We start from the raw sequence: 26,082 nt of genomic DNA, 5'->3' as shown, positions 1-26,082 counted from the left end.
GGAGGAATTATTGGATGGCCCTGGTAGGTATAGGACACATTTTTATCGTTGATCATGCATTAATAAAAAAAGGCAATCTCGTGCACAAGGTTCCCACCTTCTCTAGTGGTGTCTTAGGATGGTAGATATATGTAGTATTACCCTTGTAGGCGAATAGACTGTTCCCAAGATTTGAACTCATGACCTTCAGATCACAAGGCAAATAACTTTACCGTTGCGTTGAGATTTACCCTTTTGATCATGCATTAATGAGTTAAAAATATAGGCCTAAATGCATTTTTCGTCATCCACTTTTGCTCATGTGCAAAATTCATCCCTCAACTTTTTGCAGACCATTTTGGTCCTCAACCTTTTTCAAATATGCAAAGTTAGTTCATCCATTTTAGTAGAAAAACTATAGGAAAAAGCCTATGTGGCTAATGTCTAGCTTAGCCACATCCTTGGCTTATGTTAGTTTTTAGAGGAAAACTTGATAAGGGATTAACATTGCATAACTGAAGACGTTTGAAGATCAAAATGGTCCCAAAAAAGGAGGTCGGGGATAGACTGTACACATGACTAAAAATTGAGATATGAAATATGCATCTAAGCCAAAAGTATAAGAGTTTATTAAAAATCAATGATAAAGATGTGCATGCCAACACAGAATAACTTCTCAGCACCAGCGGGGGGGCCAGTTTCAATCACCTTTGGCAAAGGGGAGGAAGAACTAGCCCCTTATCAATCACCTTTGGCAATAACAACGAAAACATCATCGAGGGACCATTTTCTTGGCACTGACTTTTCTGAAGGGTTGATAATGGCGCGTTCTTGGTTAGCCTGGCGATAGCCAATAACAATCTCCCTTCTTCCACGACCTCTAACCATTATATCATAAAAACAGAGTTCTTCCTGGTCATATAAATAGAACTCAGCTGGTTTAATACACATCTCATTCCCCTGCCATAAAAAGTCCAAAAATACATGTAATTTTTATCCTATAATTCAAAACCCATAAAATACACATTACTCTTAAAAAATGCTAAAAGGCCAAAGAAGTTGAAATTTGAAAGTCAAGTGAGATCTATTAACATTATGATAAATTTCAAAAGTAAGTTTGAATGAGGGCTACCTCCTCAGCAAATAATTCCTCGAGAACACGGTTGATTTGCTTGTCTTCAGCCACCATAGCAAGTGCCATGCTAACCAGCTCATTAGATAACACATAATCACTGATTCTGGATACAGACACTAGATTTCTTGTCCTAGAATCCAAAATTTCACTAATTATAATTGATTTATCAGAGGCTTGCTGCATTTCACGGATCCAAGAGCTGTGTGAAAACCCAGATAACCTCATAGAACTGGACTTTTTGTCTTTGTATGGTAGACGTCTCGACTACAAAAGGATTTTAAAAAGGGGAAGCAGTTTTATCATAATGTGCACAAAACAATGTGGCAGCAGTCACTGATATGAACATCATAAATTCATAACCGGAATATGAAATTCAAGAATTCGGATACCTGTATATCACGAATAAGCAGAAGGGTTGCCAGAGATCTTGAGTCAGAATGAGCAACAGAATCCTCCACTGACTCATCTGCAAGAATAAGGATCTGTCTTCTTAGAGTTAGTATACATTGAAGCTTGAGATGCTAATAAATATGAAGAGAAGAATTAAAACTTACAGAATCAAAAGTCTCCAACGGAAGACTCTCCAGGTGGCGCCTAATGACAGCATTTCCCTCCCTATGGACAAGCTTTATGTTCTCTAGCCCAAAAACATCAAGTCCACCATCAACCAGCTTCTTCTCTCTTTCCTTTTCAGGAACCTCATTGAACATCCACAGTTCTGAACCAGGAGCCAAGAATGCTTCTAAAACCTAATAAACAACAATCATCAAGCAAATTTAGAGGATTATGAAGCTAGAATCGAGTATCTCTTGTGTGCTTCAGGCATTGGCATATGCTATAGCTAATTCTGTATTATGTTGTTGTTATTGTAATATGGAGCATAGACAATTGAGGGAATTACCATGATCATGTCATCAATATCACGGCGCCAGCCACAAAATAATATTTTCTCTGGATATTTGGGTGGATCAGGTATCCTGGGATAAAGGCCCTTACGTACCTGTACAAAATATTCAATATTAAAAACACAAACCCATAGAAATAACTCTGACTAGAGAACAGAATAATTGATTTGATAAGTTGAAGAAAATGTGCAAGAGGAGTTAGAACAGAATAATGACCTCTGGAAGAGGACCTGGAGCATAAGTGTCATCATCCTCAGCTATCACAAGGACTTCATCCCCATCTCTCAATACATAACTATCATCTGGGTTTATGATAATCTTTCCCCCGTCTGCAGCTACCTTAATTCCACAGGGTATTGCATCCGGAAAAGAAATCAATACATCTTTGAAACATAGACCATCTACTTCAGGCCATCTTTTTATGTAAAACTCAGCATTCTCAAATCCCAGTATATCCTCCCATATCTGGCCAAGAGAAGAAAACAAATGAACCAATGCTGAATGATATGAAAGTTGGGTATTTGGGAGTCAAGTGCAACAGATAAGTCATAACAGTTGAGCCGGAAAATAGGCAGGATTCATGAGGCATTCTATATGTCGCTTAGAAAAAAATGTTCTAGTAATTGTATACAAGTATTAAGAAAACGTGAGCACACTAAACCAGTAAGGCTTACAAGAGGGATAGAGTTATATAAATAACCTGTGCAAGGCCAGGCTGTAGAGCACACTGAATCATCAAGCGTCCAATTACATCGTGTGCAACAACTGTTTCAATGAGTTCTCCGCCAACAAGTTTCACTAAGGGTTCATTATCAAGGTCACTCATCTCCACAACAACATGACCCGTTAATCCCTCCTTTACACCTGTGAGGCTAAGAACAACTCTCAGAGCACGAGCATCGCTCTGGAGAGAGATACAAGAAGAACATTAACAAAGAAGAAATTCCTCAGGAAGAGTTACCAGCATAAACAAAGGGGTAATGGATTACATAAATGACCTGATCTGCATTTTCATCTGAAGCTAAAACGATGATTGCACGTGCTTTTGAAACTGAAACCTGTGAACAACAATAATTTAACTTTTGAGAGGGTAGAGAACAGTTGGCAAGAAGGAAGGTAGAGGAAAACATCTTAAGCATATTCCCACATTATATCATTCATAGATTATGTTGAACCTTAAAAATTGAACAAATATACCACATCAACACCTTCTTTAAGTCAGCTAGTATAAGAGGGCTGCCACTTCTACATATTACAGATGTTCCCATGAAATCAAATTCCAGCTTTGCTATATCCATTTCCATTTTCTCCTTTTCTTCTTCTGCAAGCACTACAATAACACCACCACCAACACTCTTATTTGCTATTGCTAGCTGCTTCAAAAGCGAGCCCTGCAATCAAATATCACTTATCAGCCTCTCAAAACAGTGGATGCCATGTTCCAGAGTCAAATATCAGAGATTACCAATTTGTCACTCCAGCCAAGAATGAGTATGTGGTTTCTTTCAATGACTTCACTCTTCCCTTTTCTGAGTGAGTCGACCTTCTCAGATATAGCATCTGAAACAAGGCCAAGCATCATAGCAAATATGAGCATGCCACCTGAACTAATTGAGACAGAGACAATCCTCTGGCCAGTTCCTTCAGTCTCGGCGTGATTTCCGGAGTCAGCTACATAAGTCCATGAATGCCAAAGTGCTTCGGCAAAGGTAGCACCAGTGACGGCATACAACGCTAGACCACCAAATCCAATAAGAAATAGAGTGGCAAAGAGAAGGGCAAGTAGCTTTGCATAAGGGTATATGGAGAAAAAGACATCAACCATGTATGCAACTCTCTTCTTTAATGGAACATCCTCCTTGTTATTGTCTGTTCTCCTCAAGAGATTGATGATATGAGGGAGGTAGTCAAGATATTTGTACAAGATAAAGGGCAAAAGGAGTGTGAAGAGGACAATATAGAAAGCAAGGGTTCTAGTATCTGTATTGAGGAAATAATAAGAGAATGAAGCATGATGGTCGAAAGAACAAGACTGAAAATCACAGCAGAGGCGATGCTTCTCATCCTGCAATGAAAGAATGAAAGAAATATAATCCGAAATGTAATGTAATATAATATAAGATATAGAGATATAAGTATAATACCTGGAGTGTAGCGAGCCTGTAGTGTAGATAAGCTGAATGAGGTAATAAAACAATGCAAGTGATAATAAACTGCAATAGAGAAAGAAAGAAAAGGTTGGAAATTTATATATTAATAAAGAAAGAGAAGAGAAGAGAAGAGAAGAGAAGAGAGAAGAGAAGATGGTAATTACGAGGTAGAAGAGGGGAGAAGGGTGGTTATAGGGTGGATGAGGTGTGGTGATGAGTGAGGATGACAAAGTGGAATTATTAGTGTTGGTGTTGGGAATTGGAATAAGAAGTTGAGGAGATGGTGATGGTGATGGTGATGGTGGTCTTATTATTCTTCTTCTTCTTCTTCTGGTTGTAGCTCCAAGGAATGATGGATAGTTCCACTCTTCTTCTTCTTCTTCTTCTTCTGCTGATAATTCTCTTCTGATATGATGGAATGAGTTTGTTGAGAATGGTGAAGAAGATGAAGATGAAGGAAGTGTTTTGATCCTCTTTAACTGTGGCTTCTCCTTCAACTCTTCACTGTTCCTCATTCCCATTCTCACACTACCAGATCTACTCTCTCTCTCTCTCTCTCTCTCTCTCTCTCTCTCAAGTAACTAGTAGTAGCACTAGTTGACTATGACTTTAAAAGCAAAACATCACAAACTATTCTTTTACACTTACAATTCTTACTTCTTACTACTTCTCCTTCATTTTCTGTTTTCCTTTTAATTATTACTATTTATATCTATTAATTATTTACATCAAACTCACATTCTTCCTAATTTCATATAACACTCTCTTTTCTATATTTAATAATGATATACTTGTGTAACAAACTCTCAATCAAAATTCATTCTTATTATATCATTATTAAATATCCAACTTTCAAATGTATGTCATTTTTTATTTATTAAAAATATCATGACTGGATAAATATTTAATTTTCTAACATATATTAAATATTTGTATGGCTGGAGAGTGTTGCAAAGCTTGGCAATGGAAGCAACAAGTTGTTGATTTGTAGTTTGAAATATAAATGATGAACTTGGTTTGGTTGTTCTCTATATTTAGCAGTTTGGCGGATATGACAAACTACAACTATCATCTAACAACAACACACAACACAATATAGTTGTCAATCATGGAATTACTGCTATTATTTGCTGGTTGGACTTTCATGTTTACCCTTCAAAATCCATTTTACTTAATATCATATTAATTTCACCTTCCTTCAATTGCAAGGAAGAAAATTCACAAACAAGGATTGACTTTATTGAATAAAACATGTCCTTACTATTGAAGGATCCAATTACTTACCATAATATATGTAAGAATCTACCACCCCAAGTGAATTCAGATACGCCATGGGGGCTACATATCAATGCTACCAACCCGCTTCCAACTTATGATTTGCCATTGTTTCAGATGCAATTGTTTATCATCTTTTTTTGCACTTTTCTCTTCCACTCCTTTCTCTGTCGTCTCAGAATCCCCAGATTCACTTCTATGTCCATTGTAAGTCCAACAACTCCTTTTTCCTTCCATTACCACCACCAACCAAACATATTTCAATTATACTTGTATTTATTTTCATTGTAAAACAAAATATCCAGGACTTTAATGTCCAATCATGGAGAATGTATTATCTAGAACTGTTATTAAAAAATAAACATTTTCAATGACTAGGTTGGGTTCATCATAGGAACAACCTTCAACGAAACATGGGCAGAGAAGATGAAGAGCCTGTTTGGCCCAAATTCACAAGAAAGTTTGGGATTATTTTCAGCTTTTGGTTACATTCTATTTTTCTTCTACATTGGGGTGAAGACAGATATGAGCGTAGTGCTGAGGACTAGAAAGAGCGCCACAAGCATAGGCACCGCAGCAGTAATGGCACCATTTCTATGTGGTATCACTATTATCCATTTCCACTCAGCAAAATACTTAGACCATGAGCATGTTAGAATGCTTGGATTTATGACTGGGATGCTTTGTCTAACCCCTTACCCTGTAGTTTCCTCTGTTTTAAATGATCTTAAGATCCTCAATTCTGAGCTGGGACGATTAGGCCTCTCCTCAGCACTAGTTAGTGAGATGTTCAGTATATTCTTCAATGTTACTGCAGCACTCACCCGCACTATGTCAAAATATGGTGTAAAGGAGGCCTTGATTTGCTTGGCGGTAGCAGTTTTGTTTGTATTCTTGGTAATATTCGCCATACGCCCGATATTGTTTTGGATTATAAAACAGACACCAGAGGGTTCCCTTGTTAATGATCATTGTGTCTATTGCATAATTATTGTAGCTCTCTTAACAGCCTACGCCTCCCATGTCTTTCAGTTCTATTCTATCTTAGGTCCTTATATCTTGGGTTTGGCTATCCCTGAAGGACCCCCTTTAGGTACTGCCATCATTAAAAAGATTGATACTTTTGTCAATGGTGTTTTTATGCCTATCTTTGTCACTACATGCGCAATAAGGGTAGATCTCACAGACTTGTTTAATTGGAGGACAAAAAATGGTTCTATTGATAACTTCATGGTACAAACCTTGGTCATTATTTTAGTAACTGTGAGTGCCAAATTTGTTGTCTGTATGATACATCCTTTGTGGAACAAAATGCCATTGAATTACGCTCTTTCTCTCTCTTTGATCATGAGTTGCAAAGGCATAGTCGAGATGGCTGCATACTCTCTCATCAAAGATATGATGGTAAGCATTTCATTTCTTCTCTTGTTGAGTTGTTTCATAAGTTTGATTTTCATTCTTGGGCATATTGTTATTGTTATTATTATTATATGATAACGTGCTTGCACTTTGCAATGCAGGAAATACCCGATAACGTGTTTGCTTTGTTGATGGTGTGCATGATGATAATCTCTACGATTATGCCAATGCTGTTGAGTCTTCTGTATGATCCTCTGAAGAAATATGCAGGTTACACAAGGAGGAATATCATGGATCTTGGAAGGAACACAGAGCTTCGAGTTCTAACATGCATTCACGGAGACGAAAACATTCTCTCGACAATAAAGCTGTTAGAGGCAACATACCCAACAAAAGAAGATCCAATTTGTGCATTTGTGTTACACCTTATAGAGCTAATTGGAAGAGCATCCCCAATATTCATTAGCCACCAGTTACAGAAGAAGAAGAACAAAAATGATTCAAATAGCTATCGTTCAGAGAACTTGCTTGATGCTTTTAACAACTTTGAGAAAGAAGTAAATGATGGTTTAACAGTGAATACGTTCACAGCAGTTTCACCACAAGAGATGATGTATGATGACATTTGCACGTTGGCACTTGACAAGTTAACATCATTAATAATCCTTCCATTTCATAGGAAATGGTCATCGGATGGGAATTTGATAGAGTTGGAGGATGAGTCATTGAGAGAGTTAAACTATCGTATTATGGAAAGAGCTCCATGTTCAGTAGGAATATTAATTGAGAAGGCACAAATGACACACATATTCTCAGAAGAGACACCTTACACTGTTTGTTTACTATTTATTGGAGGGAAAGATGATAGAGAGGCTCTTTTTGTGGCAAAGAGAATGATGAAAAACCCTCATGTTAGACTTACAGTGTTAAGGATCTTCGCAGAGTCAAATAGGAATGGTGATGTAAAAGACTGGGAGGGAATGTTAGACAGAGAGTTACTTAATGAGATAATAATGATAAAGCACAAGGTTGGAGAAGTGAAATATATAGAGAAGAGTGTGAAAGATGGACCTGAAACAGTATTGAAGATAAGATCATTGGTGAGTGAATATGATTTGGTGATAGTTGGAAGACAAGCAGGGGTGGAGAGTGCTGAAACATGTGGACTATTACAATGGAGTGAGTATCCAGAACTTGGTGTCTTGGGAGATTTGTTAGCTTCCACTGATGCTGCTGGAAAAGCTTCTGTGTTTGTCATACAACAACAAAGAACAGCTACTGATATTTGATACATTCATTTTTTAGAATACAACCATCTAAGTATATATGTCATATGTACAGCTACCATTTAATACATTCATTTTTTTGGTTAATATAAATGTTTTACCAATTTATTCTACTTGCTTTTTTATCTGTATTAAATAATTTCATTGACTTGAAAAGGAAAAGAGATAAATTATTGGTTCTGTGACTTCAATTTATGTGTAAAGCATTTGCAACTCTGTATTGCATATTAAATACTAGTTTTTAATAGATATTTATGTTTTTAGTGCGACTCTCAAATCTCCCAAGGTTGTTGTACATCTCTTTGAATGGATCCATTGCAAAATATTATTTTTGTTTCTTCTATTTTAAGTTGTTTTACAGCTATATCATTTGAACTTATTTAATATTTATCCACTACTTCCTATATTTTGTAATTATTTATTATTCAAGTGAGTATTATATCATGTTTGAAGGTTGATTACTCACATGTATTTTTCAGAGCTTCCCAAAGATAGGAAAGATGAATATAACTAATTGCTAATATTTTTCTCACACAAATGCCTTACTCTACTATAGAGATTTGAGTCTTAAAAATATTAATAATTTCATCTTAGTATTTAAGACTTCAAAATTCCATGAAAGCGAAGTGGGTTAGAAGTATCATTTTTTTTCTCAGAATTTGTCATCCGAATTTCTTACCTTGAATGAACAAAGACTTTTACTAACTTTTCAGCCAATAAATTAAATTCCATCCATGATACTTGTATTTAACAAAACTTCCAAGGTACAACAACACGAGCATTAATGATCACCTATAAAAAAACGTGTCTAATTCTTTAGTGGAAGCAGATGCCCACTCCAAAATGACAAAAAATCACTAAAAATTGCTATTGGATTATTATAATCTCTATGACTAAACTCATTTGGAGTCGGTAAAATCGGCATCAATCACATCCCCATCGGGTCCTTCGCCTGATGATTTTGAAGCACCTGGAGCTGCATCAGCACCAGGTGGTGTAGGTCCTGCACCTGGTGTTCCTGGCTGGTTGTATAGTGACTGACCAAGCTGCATAACTTCCTGGTTAAGGGCAGCCAAGGCATCCTTAATAGTTTGGGTGTTATCACCAGAAATCGCATCTTTAAGCTCTCCCAGTTTCGCTTCAACCTTTTCTTTCACAGGGCCAGGAATCTTTTCTCCAAGCTCTTTCAACTGCTTCTCAGTCTGGTACACAACAGAGTCTGCCTGGTTCTTCGTGTCAATGGCATCTCTTTTTTCCTTGTCCTCCTTTGCAAATTTCTCAGCCTCATCGACCATCCTTTGTACCTGAATTACATGCAAGAGTTCATTGTAATAATCATTCAACATTCCTACTTTAAATGTCTCATTCAACATTTAAGAGTTCATTGTGATATAAATACTGTTCTATACATATGTATGTATGTAATTAAAGAAGTAATGACATAGACATAGAACATACCTCATCGCTTGGTAAGGTGCTAGCACCGGTAATGGTAATATCTTGACTCTTTCCTGTACCCTTGTCTACAGCAGTGACTGAGAGGATGCCATTAGCATCAATGTCAAACTTCACCTCAACCTGAGGAACCCCGCGAGGAGCAGGAGGGATACCATCCAAGAGGAATCTACCAAGAGATTTATTGTCCCTGACAAATTCTCTCTCTCCCTGAAGGACATTGATGTCTACACTGGTTTGTCCATCAGCAGCTGTTGAGAAAACCTCTGATTTTGAGGTAGGAAGAGTAGTGTTTCGAGGGATAATTTTGGTCATTACACCACCTAGAGTTTCCAGACCAATGGATAATGGAGTAACATCCAACAGCACAATGTTACTAACATCTCCAGCCAAGACACCGGCCTAAAATCAATTCAAATTTTACAAAAAAATATTAGTCAACATACAAAATATACTACCCAAGAAAACAAATGTTTTCATGTGCAGTACTCTTGAGATTTAAACAACACCCCATCTCCCCCGCTCCCCAATTTTCCCTATATGAAATTAAACAATTCCCCAAATTTGCTAAAGTTCCCACCTGAACAGCAGCTCCAAGGGCAACCACTTCATCTGGGTTGACAGTGACATTGGGGTCCTTCCCAGTCAGCTTCTTCACAAGCTCCTGAACAGAAGGGATACGTGTTGATCCACCCACAAGTATCACCTCGTCAAGATCGTTAAATGAGAGTTTTGCATCCCTCAATGAGTTTTCAACGGGTTTCTTGAGCCTGAAACAGATTGATACAAGTATACTATTATTATACTCGAGTATTTTTGTTTAGCTTTAGAAGGAGACTCAAAGAGTGAGCAAAATCATGTTCACTTACTAACAATATTGTAACTCATTTAAGTTTGGTGCAGTAAAAGTTAGATTCAATCATCATTACCTGTCAAGAAGATCTGAACATAACTCCTCAAACTTAGCCCTTGTCAGGGTGGTCTCAATATGCTTGGGGCCATCTGATGTAGCAGTTATGAATGGTAAACTGAAAACAAACACATTTACAACTTAGTTGTTTGCACAAACTTAAAAAAAAACACTAAAAAACTAATGTATTTGGCATAAATTGCATTGTGGCAATGTAAATACCTTATGTTGGTCTGAGTCAATGATGAGAGCTCCATTTTGGCTTTCTCTGCTGCCTCGGTAAGGCGCTGAAGAGCTTGTTTATCTTTTAGAAGACTGATGCCCTCATCTCTCTTGAAGTTGGAAGCTAACCAGTCCACAATTCTCTACCGTCAACAGATGATACAGTTAGCAAAAGACACGGTAATCAAAAGATATAAGCATATTAAAACAAGAGAATAGAATTGAAACCTTGTCAAAGTCATCACCACCCAAGTGTGTATCTCCAGAAGTAGAGAGAACTTCAAACACTCCATCACCAACCTCAAGTACTAAAATGAAGTGAATTAAAAATGATGAAATATAGGAGTAAATACAAGAATATGGCAATGGAAAATTCAGTGAGAAGAATATACCTGAGACATCAAAAGTACCACCTCCAAGGTCAAAAACCAAGATGGTCTCATTGTTTTTCCTTTCAAAACCATAAGCGAGGGAAGCAGCAGTGGGTTCATTGATAATACGAAGAACGTCTAAACCGGCAATACGACCAGCATCCTTAGTAGCAGTCCTTTGAGAATCATTAAAATATGCAGGAACAGTGACAACAGCTTTAGTGACTTTATCATTCAAAAACTTTGAAGCATCATCAACAAGCTTCCTCAACACCTAACAAACAGAGCGAGTTGAAGATAAGAATAGATTATAATAAGAAAGAGAATGAATAGATTATAATAAGAAAGAGAATGAATAGATTATAACAAGAAAGAGAATGAATAGATTATAATAAGAAAGAGAAAGAGTTAAACCTGAGCAGAAATTTCTTCGGCTGCGAATTGTTTTCCAATAGCAGGAGCATGAATTTTGACATTACCATTAGTATCGCGAGAGACTGTATATGAAACCTGTTTGGACTCTTCATCGACTTCAGACATGGTACTACCAATGAATCTCTTTACTGAGAAGAATGTGTTCTCTGGGTTCACCACTGCTTGACGCTTCGCTATTTGACCAACCAGCCTGTCACCATTCTTGGTGTACGCCACTACCGACGGTGTGGTTCTCTGTCCCTCGGAGTTGGTTATGATAATGGGTTTGCCACCTTCCATGGCGGCGACAGCTGAATTGGTGGTACCCAAATCGATGCCGACGACTTTCTCATTGACGACCCTGAGAGGGCGGCGAGTAGGGTTGAGCTTGAGAGATGAGGAACGAGGGAAGGGGTTGGGGTTCAGTCTGTGGCCGAGGAAGATGGTGCCGAGACCGTGTAATTGGGCGCTTGAACAAGCCATCAAACCCTAAACCCTAGTAGTAATACAAATATAACAGAGAGAGAGAGAGAGAGAGAGAGAATAGAAGAGAAGAGATGAGGTTATGGGTTATGATTTTTGAGTAATGCGTTGAATGAATATATAATAAAATACTAAAATGCTGGGTTCCGGGTTGCAAACAAAACCCAACACTATTGTCACTAGTGAGCCTTTTCAACACTATATACTTCATTTTTTGAACTTTCAGGAATGTGATTATCCTTTCCTTAATAATAATAATGTATTCTTATAATTTAACTCCACGGGCTCGGATAGCATTTAGCTAACCAAGCACACATGTCATTGGATATGATTCTATTGTAATGTATTTGTTTTCACTAGTATGATATTGGTACCGTATTTATTCATATAATTATTTTTTAAAATCATACTTGACATTAATTTGTGTGGTTGACTTAAAAACATATTTTGGATGAAGAGTGATACCAAAAATGCAGTGCCATGTATAGTAAGTGAGAGTTGAAGAGAAGTTGACACTAGGTCTCACTTAATTCATCAAAGAAGGGATTTATGCACAATGAGAAGTAGCAGATGCCATGAGATTTGTTTCTTTCTCTCTGGACTAAAACAGCTCTAACTGTGTTATGTATATTCATTATACTACTAATACTATGCATCTTTTCCTCCTCTCCTAGTCATGGACCACTTACTCTATTTTTACTTAAAAACAAGTTTTTTTTCCTTCCTTTCAAAAAAAAAATGGAAGGCATCTAAAATCAACAAGGAAACGAAAAGCATTAAATAAAATTATAATGTAATTCCTGATATTTTAGACCATACGATTCAAGAACCACTAATGTAACAGATGTTATGATGAGAAGTGCAACACCACACTGTTTCTACAATGATATTTAGAGCCTAATCATCACTATCCACACAGTAATAAATTCCTGCAAGACATTATTTCTTTAGTAGTAACCACGCCGTCTATTGTATTTCCAACCCTGAACTCTACAAGAAACTCCACTGTCAACAGAACCTGCACGGCCATCCATGTAAAAATGGAGTATTCCATCAAAGTAATGAGCAGGAGGTAGTCCCAAAATTATCTAGGATCATAAGCAAGTGCCCACTTGTATTGCACACACATATATATAAGAATAAGTAACGGATTCATATTAACACTTAACCTAGTGAAGAAAATAGTGTATAAACCCAGTCAACTTGCCATCCTATGCAAATCTATCCATAATTCTTCAAACACGCATCGTAAAAGGGAGACCATGAATTTTAATACCATTCTTTTCATTTCTCTCTTATCCGAGCCATCTTCAGTGAAGCCATGTCTGAATATTTTAAGTCAACTCAAATGGATCACAGTACTTGCCTCTCTTGCAAAAGAATTTTTTTTTACCATGCTCATTTACTTATAAGTATCTGTCAACCAAAAAGAGACAGAATCGGGCAGCTAGCAAATGGGTGCTCCAAAATTGTAAGTCAGAGAGCTTACCACTGCAAAAGGCAAAAACCATCAAACTTAATACAGAAGTACAAGAAAAGCAAGTGCGACTAGTTTGAGCAGAGTAGAGCACAACAAAGATTTTCCATATTGGGTCAATAAACATCATGATAAATTCATTTCAATTAGTATTACGGAAGGTTAAAAAAGTGAAGGGTCACTATAAAAAGAGCAGGAAAATGCACCAGAACCTATGCAACTAGGGAGAGATTAAAAGAAAGTCAACCAGAAGTATTTCACCCACATTGTGACATGCCCATTAAAAAACATCTGCAAAACTACTTCACAGTCACAGTTCAAACAAAATTTCACAAAACTGACATTAATGTAAATGATTAGATATTGTAATAGTATAGTACACACAAAAAACAATGATAACTAGATGTATAGAAAAATGAACTCATAATCATAAATATTATCCTAAATTGTCAATGCCACGCAGAAAGAAGTGTCAGGTCATAAAGAATATCAGTTAGGTAAGTCCTAATTATGGTTCATCAAGAAATATCTTTCCAAGCTATGCAACTACAGGCCTAATTAAGAGAATGTGTCTCACCAATTTAAATATCCTAGGTCCCAGAACTTGCTTTTTGAACCCAAACTTGTTTCTGCAATTTAAAGGAGAGATAATGACCAATTATTGAACCAGAAAAGAAATATGCTGTATGGCCATGCAGAAATCAAACTTTGGTACCTCATGGGAACCATAAGCAGAGCCACTAATTCTTCTAGGAGGCTTCCCCTCACTTGAAAGTGAATTGCCATCATCAACATCCTTCACCCCATGTGGTGGACCACGGCGACCAAAATGCTTACTGAAACCTAAATATACATAGCAATGAAATTTAAGTAGAAATCAAACTAAATACAACAACCAGCCTTGATCTCACTAAGCGAGGTCAGCTAAGAAAACCTAAATGCAAGCATAAAAATATCCAAGTTTATGTTTTCAAAAACCAACCATTTTCTGATGAATGACTGGCACGGCCACTTCCAAGTGATTTTAGCTCCCCACCTCCTGCATTTGGCATGTCATGTTTCAGCTCTGCTTTACCTCCTGTTTCATATATAATACATGTAAAAATTCCAAATTGTTATGAGCATCATAGGCACTGGTATTATTAAAATTTACAAGCAGGCTGTAATAAATTTTCCAAGGGTATTATTACGAGCATCATAGCTACTGGTGCTCTCCCCTCCCCCTTTTTTCACAAGCACAAAGGGTTCACCCACAATTACAAATCATAGGTAAAATAAAGCATGTACCTTCCAAAGTACCTGCTTGAGAGGATGCAGACAATGACAAAGCATCATCACCTCCATTGGAGCGATTTGTCCATATACCACGATCAGGTCTATCCCTATGTCTAACACGTCTCTCCTGCCTCTCACTTGAAACATGTAAATCATGCACACCAATCCTATTGTCTGGTGTCCCGTTACTGCTCTTCAAAATCGTCGGAACATGTAAGGAGCGAGGTTGTTGTTTTTCCTTTTCGAGATTGGATGCTTGAATTTGCTGCTCAGAATGTGGCCCAGAAGACTGACTTTGATGCAAATCTTTGTTTGAGAGTATTCTTCTGATAATCCTTCCACTACCTTCAGGCCGTTGATTCCGCTTCAGAGCTGTTGAATTAGGAGCTGTTTTAGCTGAAGATGTTACGCTTTTATGCTGTGACATGCTGTCAAAGTCAGATATCTGCATAACAAAAAACAAACAAAAGCAAAATAGACTCTTAGCAGAACTGCAGTCATAACGTAATCCTACAAGATGAATCTACCAAAGATACTGGCAAAGAACTAATACAATCCATGCCAAAATTTATATAGAATTAATGATCATCACATTTCATATACCCGGTAGCAATATGTCAGCAAACTATAGGAATCAAATCTTGTCAGTCTCTTCATGCTTAATTAGCAAGTATTATTATACATCTTAAATCATTTGCATTACCATACCTTCATTTCTTGGTGCATTCAGTAATGCACACGGACCTTTTATTTATTCATTGCATATATAATGTCGTACCAGTAGCTTGTATCATATTAAACTTCGATTTTTCTGACTGTCATTAGAATGGTAACAATAAAACTAATGTTTATCCACAATTTCACTAACCAATGAAATTATTACCAGATTACTACCCTCCAGGAAATTTGCATGTTATTTTGTTAAGAAGGAACAAATTAAAGTGCAACTTCAATAACAACAACAACCAAGCCATAATCCTTCTAGGTGGGATCGGCTAGATGTATCGAACGGCATCATAATGTTCTATCATAATAATGTTCATTGACAAAGCATTGATATGTAAAATTTTCTTAATCGTTTCACCTATGGTTTTTCTGTGTCTTCTTCTTCCTCTATCAATTGGATTAACATCTGTTTGAGCAACTCTGCTTGACGGGACTTCTAACAGTCTCCTCCACACATGTCCAAACCACCTATGGCGTGATTCTACCATCTTTTCTAGAATAAGAGCTACACAAACTTTCTCCCGAATGCATTCTTTTCTAATCCTATATTGGCCAATGTGTCCAAAGACTCCACACATCTAATGCAACATCCTCATCTTTGCTACGTGGAGTTTATTTTCTTGTTGACATTTCACCGTCCAACATTGAATTACATACAACATTACAGTTTGCAGGTCTTATAGTTATGCGGTAATGGTTCCCCTTAAGCTTGAGTGGGTATCTATCACATAGCCATTCATCCACTTGCTCGGATCTTATGGTTTACATCTCTATCAATTTCTCCATCGTGTTGTATAAGATCCAAGATACTTAAATATAGTGATTTGTGGTATGGTGTAATCTCCATAAATAGAATTTGTCAACCTCTTGCTAAACTTAAAATGATAAGTTCATTATATTTAAATGATAAAATCACAATTATCAGTTGAAGATGAATTCAATTGATGCAAGCTAGACAAGATCAAAGAAAAATTGACAATATTGAAGCTACCAACATAAAGAAGCATGGTGGCTGAGCAAGAGAGACAACAGAGGGAGGGGAGTGATTTTCAGAACATAATATAATTCCAAGTTGCTTCCATTTCCAATAACATTGAATACGAATTTCTAATAATCATGGGTCAGGGTTGTCTATTGGTACATAAAAACCTTAAAAAGTGAAACTTGGAAGTAAAAGGCTGCTTCTCACACATCTAAGTGCATCATGATCAATCTTTTTGCACCATGTGAAGCATAAAAATAGAAGTGGATTATGAAGATAAAGGTAAAAAACTTACCGTAATTGTCTCCCGTCCCTTCCCTTTAAGAAGCAGGATTTTCTTCTTCCCGGCATCATTACTTCCAGATGCTCCAGCTAAAAAGGACGTAAAAAGTTAACATAAAAAACAATAGCAATTCAAGATACTAGAAAGGTGAGAGATATTAACATCAAAAGTTACATTAAAAAAGGTCATAAAATCATCACATTAAACCAAGGCCCTGCTGGATCCCTGGAAAGGGATTAATTCCTTACCCAAAAGGGTGAAGGGATACCCTTGGTAGTACCAAAAAGAAAACCAAGCATATATATCAATAGGGTTTTAAATGATGGCTCCAAGCCACAAAATAAAACCCAGAGAGAGAAAAGGAAATGATCACATTAAATTTTGAATAAAAATAGCAACCTTACCATTTTCATCAAGTGTTTGAGCTCCATCTGAAGAAACCACGGTTGAGGTTTTATTTGAAAGATGATGATCACCTTGCCTGGGAACCAAAGTGTAAGTTGATTTGTCTTTTATAGTTGAACTTTTGCTTGGGTTCCTTGCAACATACTGTGCATTATACAGGCAAAAATTGAACAAGTTGAAATAAAAAGACGTAAGAACAAGAGCTAATACTTCATATGTTTGTGTGCAAAGCAATTCCAGCTTAAAAAGCAACAAATGTTTTTTATTCTAATTTTTTATTAAAAAATATTATATTAATATGAATAACTGATAATTAATATGACCATCTTTCAACCACATCTCTCTATGTTTCATCTGAAATAAAAATTGACTGGTTGGGAAGTTTACGAAACTAGCATTGCAAGTAAAACAAAATGCAGAGTGGAAACAAAAGGATAGATAGACTACTATAAACTAGAATCAATGCCCTCTCTTATTCTTAATTGGGGAATAAACCAAAGATTTATTTATTTTTGTCTTGGTAAATTATGAAGACTTTTTCATCCATTACACTCGCAAACAAATTAAAGTTATTAGCAAGATACCATTGTATTGGGAACCCTCTTTTTTCCAGAACCTCGTCTTGATGTAGCAGAGCTAGAAGTCCCATTTGACAATGTGCCAGCTTTCCTACTCACTTTTCCATTAGAAATTGATCTCTGCACAAACATCATATACATTACGGAAGCAAAACCATGCACACATCCATACGCACACAAGAGATGAGATGACAAGTGACGGCAAACATATTTCTTTAAAAGATAATGAATTAATCCAATGCAAAAAATACCCGAGGTCCCTTGGCAGCTCTTTTCTGGCGCACAAAGTCCATGAGTGGGGTAACTATAGGAATATCCTTTGCAGCACCTGCAAATTATATTGATGTATATTTTAGTCTGTGTACTCTAGACTAATTTAACCTTAAAATTTAGAGCAAGATTACAGTAATGGACTAACCAGATCGTTCTGCTTCCCTCTTCTCCAACTGTATCTCAGCACTCGGAAGATTCTCAACAGGCTTGGCGAGATGGTCAAGGAATTCCAGATACTCAGAATCTAAATGTTAAGAAGAAAATAATTATAATTATTTAACAAAAAGTAGAATATATAATTATTTAATTGTGTGTTTATGGGGGTGGGTAGGTACCTTTGAAAATGGTTCCATCACGAGCATCCTTTTTAGAACGGTGAATTGGAACACGTTGTGAAGGAGCATATTCAACAATGAGTTTGAAGTGAGAACCTTTTTCATTAACGAAGACGTGAGCGTTAAAGAAATCAGCAAAATCTAAAACGTCATCTGGACTCTTGAACTGAATGTAGGCTCTAGAATAGGATACATGCTTCTGGCTTCTGAAAATAACAATTATTATTAAATTAATATTAATATTAATATGAATCGGGAAATATGAAGGTACCTGAATTTGGCAGGACGGAAAGAGAGCCAATTGTAACGACCAGAGAAGACGGCGTCAATTTGTTGAGAAAGAGCAGATTCAGAAAGGGAAGGAGGCAAGTGCCGTAACACCACCTTCGTCCGATCCATCGCACCACCCTTCATCTTTCTTTCTTAATCAAAACCCTAGATTATCACTTTTCCGACTCAAAATCACCCAAATCAACATCAAGAGAGACTGATTCAGCCCTAATTCAACACACACAAAAACCCTATTGATATATACGAATGCGTTTTGCGCTTTCTCTCCACGTTTCTTCAAATATATATATTATAAATCACTTTTAATTACACTCCAATATTTAGAATTCGCACTTATATTTTCTTTTAGGCTCATTAATGATTAATTATTTAATTATATAATTTAAAATTTAAAAATTATATATCCTACGTAATTATATATATAAATAATGAGTGCACTTACATCATACTAACACGTTATATATAAATGTGCATTTTCTTTGTCTCATTTTACTCTAATTTTCAATTATACCTAAAAATAAAGTTATCGTCTTATTTTCTACTGCTTTTCTTTCATTTAATTAAATTTCTTCCTACAAGACACACATGTTCATCCCTGGCGTTAGATTAGATTAGAATTAGAAAGAATAATAATTATATAATAAAAGAGTGTGTTGTTTCCATGTTGTGGAGGTGAGTGAGTGAGTGAGTGAGTGATTAAACCCTAAATATAAGAATTAAGCAACCCTCTTCTTCCTTTTGAATCTGAATCTCAATCTCTGTAATATGGGAGAGAGGAATGTGAGTAGTTATTTCCATTACCCTCCTTCTCCTATCACACCCATCTCAGATCGTCAAAGGTATCATCCTCTTTTATTCAAACTTATTATCATCAATTCATATTTCAATGTTATAATCATCAATTCATATTTCAATGTTATCATCAATTACAGATATTTGAGTGAACTAGTCGCAGAGAGACAAAAGTTGGCACCATTTCTCCAACTTCTCCCACTATGTACCTCCCTCTTAACTCAAGGTTCAATCTTTCATTCATCTTCTTTCTATTTTCTAATTATTACTTATTCTATACTTTTAAATCATTTCTATTCTTTCCACTCAGAAATCACACGGCTATCACTCCCCCCCAATCACAAATTGTTTGATCCACACACTCCATTCACCTCCTTACCTCAACATCCACATATTAGACCAATAGAGGTAATGTTTCTTCATATTTTATTTCATCAACCTCATTAATATCTATTACATCATCACTCTATTTTTTAATGCAGGACAATGGAAATCGACAAAGAATGCCATCATTTCAACCAATTCCGACTACTCCTGTCGTCAAGAAAGTTATCCGCCTAGATGTCCCTCTACACAAATATCCAAATGTAACTCAAACCATCTTCTTACACAGTTACACCTCCACTTTACATCACTTTTTTATTTTCAATTTTTTACTAGTCTTTTCTTTTTCTTTCAAATCTCAGCAGTATAATTTCGTTGGTCGAATTCTTGGACCCCGCGGGAACTCCTTGAAAAGAGTGGAAGCCATGACAGAATGTAGGGTTTACATCAGAGGCTGTGGTTCTGTCAAGGATTCTATCAAGGTATAGTTCATATATAGATATACACTTTGAGGAATTGTATAATACTTAATTTGATTTTCATTCTTTTTATTAGTGATTTCCTAATACTCAGGTGAAATTTTTCCCCAACTGACATGCACAAACTTATGTCACAAACACACACATATGTATTTGGGTTTTGTATTTGATTTTCTCCTAATTTATGCAATTACTAACAATATATATCTATGAAGTGAACTACTCACACACATGTTATCTCTCACGATGTGTATTTCAACTATCCTAAATTTTCATTATTAGGAAGAAAAGCTTAAAGATAAACCGGGATATGAGCACCTTAAAGAGCCATTGCATGTGTTGGTGGAGGCAGAGTTTCCTGAGGATATAATCAATGCTCGGTTGGATCATGCTGTGGCAATACTGGAAAATCTTCTGAAGCCTGTGGTAAGGATATATAGTTGCGCTTAATTTCATTAGTGGCACACACACTCAGACACACAACACACTAGTCCTGCTAATTTTTTTCCATCTGCCAGGATGAATCCCTTGATCACTATAAGAAGCAGCAACTGAGAGAGTTAGCTATGCTCAATGGTACTCTGAGGGAGGAAAGTCCAAGCATGAGCCCGAGTATGAGTCCAAGCATGTCTCCTTTCAACAGTACTGGAATGAAACGCGCCAAGACAGGAAGATAACCCAATAAGTTAAGAGTGGATCAAACATTTTTCTCAAGCCAAGTTGTTAGCATCACTGATGTTATTCACCAGAAACACCTGCTGAATCTCCTTAAGCAGATTGATTTGATTTTGTCTATTTTACTTTGACCCATGTCTGTTCTTTGGTGTATTAACGGCTAGAACATTGACCTCTAGTTTGTTAAGTTATAGTCTTAACTAACATTCAGGTGATACCGAGTAGCAAACTCCTAGTTTGTTAGATTCTTTAATTATTATTTTTGTTTTTGCCAGATTATTAGATTACATACATGCGTATCTCTATATATGCATGGACTGTCAACTCTCGAATAAGTAGAACAAGTGGAGTGACTTTGACTGTATTGCAATATATCTTATTTTTTTCATTGGAAGTGGTTGATGTATAGCTTTATGTACTGGAATTTAAAGGGTAAACTATGAAAACAAGTAATCTTGCTATCATCAAGCAGCCACTAAGCCAAGATATTGTTGTGGTAATTATTTTATGTAAATCAAATATAGGACATTTTTCGAAGTGTATAGTTTTTAGAAGTGTCTCTATACATATACCATTAATAATGTGAAGAAAAAAAATTGAGATAGAAATAAATTTGACACTCCTACTTTATTAACTTTTTAAAATGATGCTTGATTTTATTTTGATCAATGGCTCAAAATAACATGATAGTTAATTTACACAAAGGTGTGGTAGTACACATTTCCCGTATATAACAGACTACAATTCAAGCATGAAAAAGAATTCAATGACCCTTTCACTATACAGACCAATACTATAATAAACAACATAAAATACATATCTTATTCATTCGTCTCATCCAGGTTAGTTTAGAAAGCAAAGCAATGCTCTCAAATTAAAACGAAGCAATCATTCATGGACAACACATATTCCCTTCAACATGTCAATACTAGGCTATAATACATATGTCAACAAATTTCAGGTGTTCCATACTCTAGATGACACCGTCCAATCTCTTTGTGCAAATTTTATCTTCTCTTAATCTACTATGTAGATATATAAATATCTATGTAAAAAAAATCATTGAATATAGCATTACAAACATCCAACCGCAGATTCCTCTGTAAAACTCCAAACCTAAGCAGCATAGGAGCTCATATCCATCTTGGCTATGCAAGAGAAATTTTCAAAACCACCAAACTCAGCTAAACCTGTAATTAGAACATTTAAAAGGATCAAAACAAAACTACTACAACAAAAGAAAGGCATTATGACAAGATTATTTCTAAAATTCAAACATCGAAACTATACTTCTTGCATGAAAAAATATTGTATTTTTGCAAAAGGATTGAGAAATCCTGGATTGCCATCTTACAGAATAGCAGAGTTTATTCCAACTCCAACAGGATAAATGTAAGGAATGTTTTAACTCAATTGTCTCTCTTATGAGTTATGATGATCAAGAAAAAAACTAAAAGAATGTAGTATTTAGAATCTAGTTTACACAAATGAAGTGTGGATCAATGAGGAAGTATAAAAGGCCTGAAGTTGGACAGAATACCAACCTCAATTACAATGACTGCAAGATGTTAAATTGCAATGGTTAGTCTCTTAGGCCAAGCTCAAGCTCCAACTCATCATCTTCTTCAAACAGTTTCAAGAGACGGGCATATTGCTCTTCTCTTTTCTTCTTCCGCCACAACTTAAAAAGTAAAAAAGAAAGCAAAGAAAATACCACAAGCACAATTAATACAATGAGAATTATAGGACTAGTGCTGTGGGCATGAGCTTTAGTCTTTGCAGCGTCGTTAGAACTAGGTAAGTCATCAGAAAATCCTGAAAAATACCCGAAAAGGGAAAATCAGATATTCTTCAGAGTCTGTTGTGGGAAAGCCACTGATCACAATGAAAAGGAAACTAAAGTTACTAGGGCAATCATGAGATACACACACATATATAAGAAGAATCGGGTCACAAGATAAAGTTTATGGAATACTAATGAGTGCCCTAAGGATCGTTAAGGAGTCTAAGATAGAAACTATGCAATAAAAAATTGTGTATTCAAATATATTTAAGAATTTAAAAGCTGTAATTTACAGTGCAATGTTTGCATTTTTGAATCCTTAGTTTATTTGGATACATGATTAGTCACTTTTTGTATTACTATTATCGGATTTTCTTAAAAGCCAAGCCAACCCAACACATGGTATATATACTGTATGACTTATTCAGTGTGTCGGTAAATGAGAGATACCATAAACCATGGTAAGAGTAAGACCCATACCATAGTCATTAATTTCAATATGAATAAATAAAAGGGTAAATTTTGTATTAAGAATTGATGAATTTAACCTATTGAAAGGACTGAAGTGGATCTTCCAACACTGGCCTAATTCTTTTGTATTCCTTAACCAGCGAGGGGCACTCATTAACAGGTTCCACAATGTGTTGATATTATTAAGCTGTGGTGTGATGCTAATTGATAAAAGCAAAAGCATTGAATGAAGATAACAATATAAAAATTCAAGCTTCCTACACAATAGAAAACGGAATGAAAGTTGAAGCTAGAATTTTTGGGTAACCTAGAAACAAAGTAATAAAAATAATGGAATCAATTATTCCCAGAAACACAACACAGTGCATAGATTGCTTATGAAAGCAATTATTAGCAGAAATCAAAGCCTGAAAATAAAAATACAAAGATTAGAACTCGGGAAGAAGAAATGAAATTAACCTGTGATGAAATGTAAAGAGGAGCAGATAAGGAAGAAGAGGAGCGATCTGCATCTTGGAATTGCAGTATTCATAGTCAGATCTCTCCAATTTCTGGATCTAAACAAAAAAAATGTGATTTTGATTTATGAAATGAAAGGAACAATTGCAAGCGACGTTAGTTACGGAATACGGAGGATTTAATAATTGAAATATTAATTTCATTTAAACATTGTTGTAGGAATAAATATTGTTTCTTTTTTGTATTCCCTTAAACAAAGTGTCTTATGTATGAAGGCCCTAAATGGGCCGGGTCAGAGAAGGCCCACCCTCGCAACTTGATAATAATTGAAAACGTGGGAATAGGGAAGGAAGATAATAAAGTCCCACTCACACACATTACACATTTACACTTTTTACACATCACATTTTCATTCACAATTATTCTCTTTCGTTCTCTCTCTCTCAATTTCAATCACAATTCCAATTCCAATTCCAATTAGGGTTTGTTTCCTCCTTCTCAATCTCTCTCCTTTTCATTAGTCTGTCCTTCGTATTCCATTGTTACAAGCGTGCAGTGTTCCCACTTTTCTGTAATTCTTAGATTCACTTTAATGTTTTTCTTTGCTTGTGCAAATTATTTTACTTTCAATTTAGTTTCTCCCTCATTAGTGTATTCACATGCTGGCATTCACTAAGATAATAGCTAGCCTTTTTATGATTGCAAAAAATGTCTCTCCTGAGTTTGTTTAGAACATGTTAACCATCACTCATTCACTTAGTCATTCCATTATTACATGTTTTTTTCTTGCTTATAGGTGCTTCAATTTGGTAATCATTCCCATACATGCTTTTGTCGTTCCGAGCTTATGGATTGGTGCTTCATTGATCTGGAGTGTTGTTGAGTAACCTTCCTAGAGTGATTATGCATGTGGAGTTAAGTTCAGTCACCATTACTTATTTACTAATATTGGCAAAATTTTGAAGTATACCAACCTTCTGGAAAGAAGGCCCGGGCACAAGAGGATTTCTTGTATCCATGCTGTCAGGGAGCATGCGTGGAATCTGTAATTCGGGTAATGCCCCTGACGAGATTTGTTGCTGATGCATTCAGTGTGGTGACAATTTGTCTAGTAGTCATCTTGATTCTTTTTGGGTTGATGTGTATTGCTTACTCATTTTACTTCCGCTCTCGTGTTTGCTGTCAAGGTTTTGTTCAGCTAAATTATTTTAGTGGTCCTTGGATCATCAGAATCACATTTATCCTTCTTGCAATCTGGTGGGGTCTTGGTGAGATTATTCGTTTAACATTGTTAAGACGCATCCTTCACTTAAAATGGCAGGCAATTGTCTGCAAATGTTATATTGTATCAAATATGGGGTTTGCGGAACCGTGCATCTTCCTCACACTTGTGTTTCTCCTTCGGGCGCCCTTACAGAAGTTGGAGACTGGAATTATGAACAGAAAATGGAACATGAAAACAACTGGATATATTCTACTTTACTGCCTTCCAATGTTTATTCTTCAGCTTTTTGTTATTTTGATTGGTCCTTGGTTAGACAAGAATAATGATTCTGGAAAGAAACTGCCTCATTATTTTACAAGAACAGTTGTTGCCCGATCAATGGCAAAGGAAGATGATGTTGCCCTCTGTACTTACCCTTTACTCAGCTCTATTATCCTTGGCCTTTTTGTCATCATCCTGACATCCTACCTTTTTTGGCTTAGTAGTCGGATTTTGAAATTGGTTATCAATAAGGGTTTGCAGAAGAGGGTTTATACATTGCTATTTGTAGTTTCAGGTTTCTTTCCATTGAGGGTTATTTTTCTTGGTTTAACTGTTTTATCTGGACCTGGGCATTTTTTGTTTGAAGCCTTTGTTTTCTTGGCTTTTCTTGTGCTTGTATGTTGTGCTTGGGTTTGCATGCGTATGCTTGTGTACCGCCCAATTGCAGATTCATTAGCTTTGGGGAATTTGCACGACATAGAATGTAAGGAGCTTAATGAAGATCTAAATGATATTGTATCTCTTATAGCGATCCAGAGTCACTTCGAAGATAATGTTGCGGAAAATGCTCTGTCTACTCATGATATGTATTCTGATGAATCAACAAAGCGCAGATCAATTTCATTTCAGACATTGGAAAATGATTTTACTTCAACAATAGGGACATTTGTAGAACTAAGCCTCTTCTCTCCTAGCCGATGTGCAACTCCTCCAGGATCGCATCCTCCTCATCTTGGTTGGCCTATGCGATCACCAACACAAGCAGGCTAGAGACTGATTACGTTGGGTGAATGTCTACTTTGGTCAAAAGGAAATCTGATTGTAAAGGGTTTAGCTTCAATAAAGTTTTTTTATTTTTGTTACGTTTGATGCTAATTCTAGCTATAATGTTTTTGCTCTGGATTTTATTGAGTACTCTTTTACTTGTCTGTACCATCTCGAGATCTAATTTGTGTACTTTAATTGTTCGAGTACTCTTATATAAGCTCATACATTCTCCTCAGTTGATGTTGGTTGGTGTGCACTTTTCCCTGGGGCTTCCAA

At 36.1% G+C, this 26,082-nt stretch overlaps 6 protein-coding genes across 9 annotated transcripts; 3 read left to right on the top strand and 3 right to left on the bottom strand.

Annotated features, from left to right (window-relative positions):
- Window positions 284-4,744, bottom strand: LOC109329230 (ion channel DMI1-like). 2 transcript variants are annotated; one of them, XM_019562898.1, is made up of 13 exons: window positions 4,388-4,744; window positions 4,334-4,345; window positions 4,164-4,232; window positions 3,485-4,084; window positions 3,228-3,410; window positions 3,018-3,077; window positions 2,720-2,923; window positions 2,236-2,484; window positions 2,016-2,114; window positions 1,669-1,863; window positions 1,504-1,596; window positions 1,112-1,378; window positions 284-939 (listed from the first exon to the last, which is right to left on the bottom strand). In XM_019562898.1, exons 1-13 carry the CDS (start codon window positions 4,688-4,690, stop codon window positions 721-723), a joined length of 2,553 nt encoding a protein of 850 aa, XP_019418443.1. In that variant the 5' UTR covers window positions 4,691-4,744; the 3' UTR covers window positions 284-720. The 2 variants fall into 2 exon arrangements, with proteins under 2 accessions (XP_019418443.1, XP_019418442.1); XM_019562897.1 differs by having other exon boundaries at window positions 4,334-4,744.
- LOC109329244 lies at window positions 4,711-26,042 on the top strand. Its single transcript, XM_019562919.1, has 3 exons — window positions 4,711-4,746; window positions 7,172-7,173; window positions 24,349-26,042. The coding sequence occupies exon 3, from the start codon at window positions 24,610-24,612 to the stop codon at window positions 25,807-25,809; it is 1,200 nt and encodes a 399-aa protein (XP_019418464.1). The 5' UTR covers window positions 4,711-4,746; window positions 7,172-7,173; window positions 24,349-24,609; the 3' UTR covers window positions 25,810-26,042.
- Window positions 5,871-8,092, top strand: LOC109329177 (cation/H(+) antiporter 4-like). Its single transcript, XM_019562851.1, has 2 exons — window positions 5,871-6,848; window positions 6,965-8,092. Exons 1-2 carry the CDS (start codon window positions 5,871-5,873, stop codon window positions 8,090-8,092), a joined length of 2,106 nt encoding a protein of 701 aa, XP_019418396.1.
- On the bottom strand, window positions 8,788-12,041 carry LOC109329234 (stromal 70 kDa heat shock-related protein, chloroplastic-like). The gene is made up of 8 exons (XM_019562906.1): window positions 11,462-12,041; window positions 11,069-11,321; window positions 10,905-10,984; window positions 10,677-10,819; window positions 10,474-10,572; window positions 10,125-10,314; window positions 9,548-9,946; window positions 8,788-9,393 (listed from the first exon to the last, which is right to left on the bottom strand). The coding sequence occupies exons 1-8, from the start codon at window positions 11,942-11,944 to the stop codon at window positions 8,989-8,991; spliced, it is 2,052 nt and encodes a 683-aa protein (XP_019418451.1). The 5' UTR covers window positions 11,945-12,041; the 3' UTR covers window positions 8,788-8,988.
- LOC109329238 (regulator of nonsense transcripts UPF3-like) lies at window positions 12,726-18,850 on the bottom strand. 2 transcript variants are annotated; one of them, XM_019562913.1, is made up of 12 exons: window positions 18,550-18,850; window positions 18,279-18,484; window positions 18,089-18,187; window positions 17,922-17,998; window positions 17,677-17,790; window positions 17,092-17,236; window positions 16,700-16,776; window positions 14,721-15,141; window positions 14,404-14,499; window positions 14,137-14,264; window positions 13,999-14,050; window positions 12,726-13,435 (listed from the first exon to the last, which is right to left on the bottom strand). In XM_019562913.1, the coding sequence occupies exons 1-11, from the start codon at window positions 18,690-18,692 to the stop codon at window positions 14,012-14,014; spliced, it is 1,545 nt and encodes a 514-aa protein (XP_019418458.1). In that variant the 5' UTR covers window positions 18,693-18,850; the 3' UTR covers window positions 12,726-13,435; window positions 13,999-14,011. The 2 variants fall into 2 exon arrangements, with proteins under 2 accessions (XP_019418458.1, XP_019418457.1); XM_019562912.1 differs by having other exon boundaries at window positions 14,709-15,141; window positions 18,550-18,847.
- LOC109329258 (KH domain-containing protein At1g09660/At1g09670) lies at window positions 19,228-21,209 on the top strand. Of its 2 annotated transcripts, none has more exons than XM_019562941.1 (7): window positions 19,228-19,408; window positions 19,502-19,587; window positions 19,672-19,769; window positions 19,844-19,948; window positions 20,051-20,167; window positions 20,447-20,590; window positions 20,683-21,209. In XM_019562941.1, exons 1-7 carry the CDS (start codon window positions 19,335-19,337, stop codon window positions 20,839-20,841), a joined length of 783 nt encoding a protein of 260 aa, XP_019418486.1. In that variant the 5' UTR covers window positions 19,228-19,334; the 3' UTR covers window positions 20,842-21,209. The 2 variants fall into 2 exon arrangements, with proteins under 2 accessions (XP_019418486.1, XP_019418485.1); XM_019562940.1 differs by having other exon boundaries at window positions 20,048-20,167.

Source organism: Lupinus angustifolius, chromosome LG16 (assembly GCF_001865875.1).
Source record: "Lupinus angustifolius cultivar Tanjil chromosome LG16, LupAngTanjil_v1.0, whole genome shotgun sequence".
Classification (NCBI taxonomy): Eukaryota; Viridiplantae; Streptophyta; class Magnoliopsida; order Fabales; family Fabaceae; genus Lupinus; species Lupinus angustifolius.
This window is presented reverse-complemented; position numbering and strand designations above follow the sequence as displayed.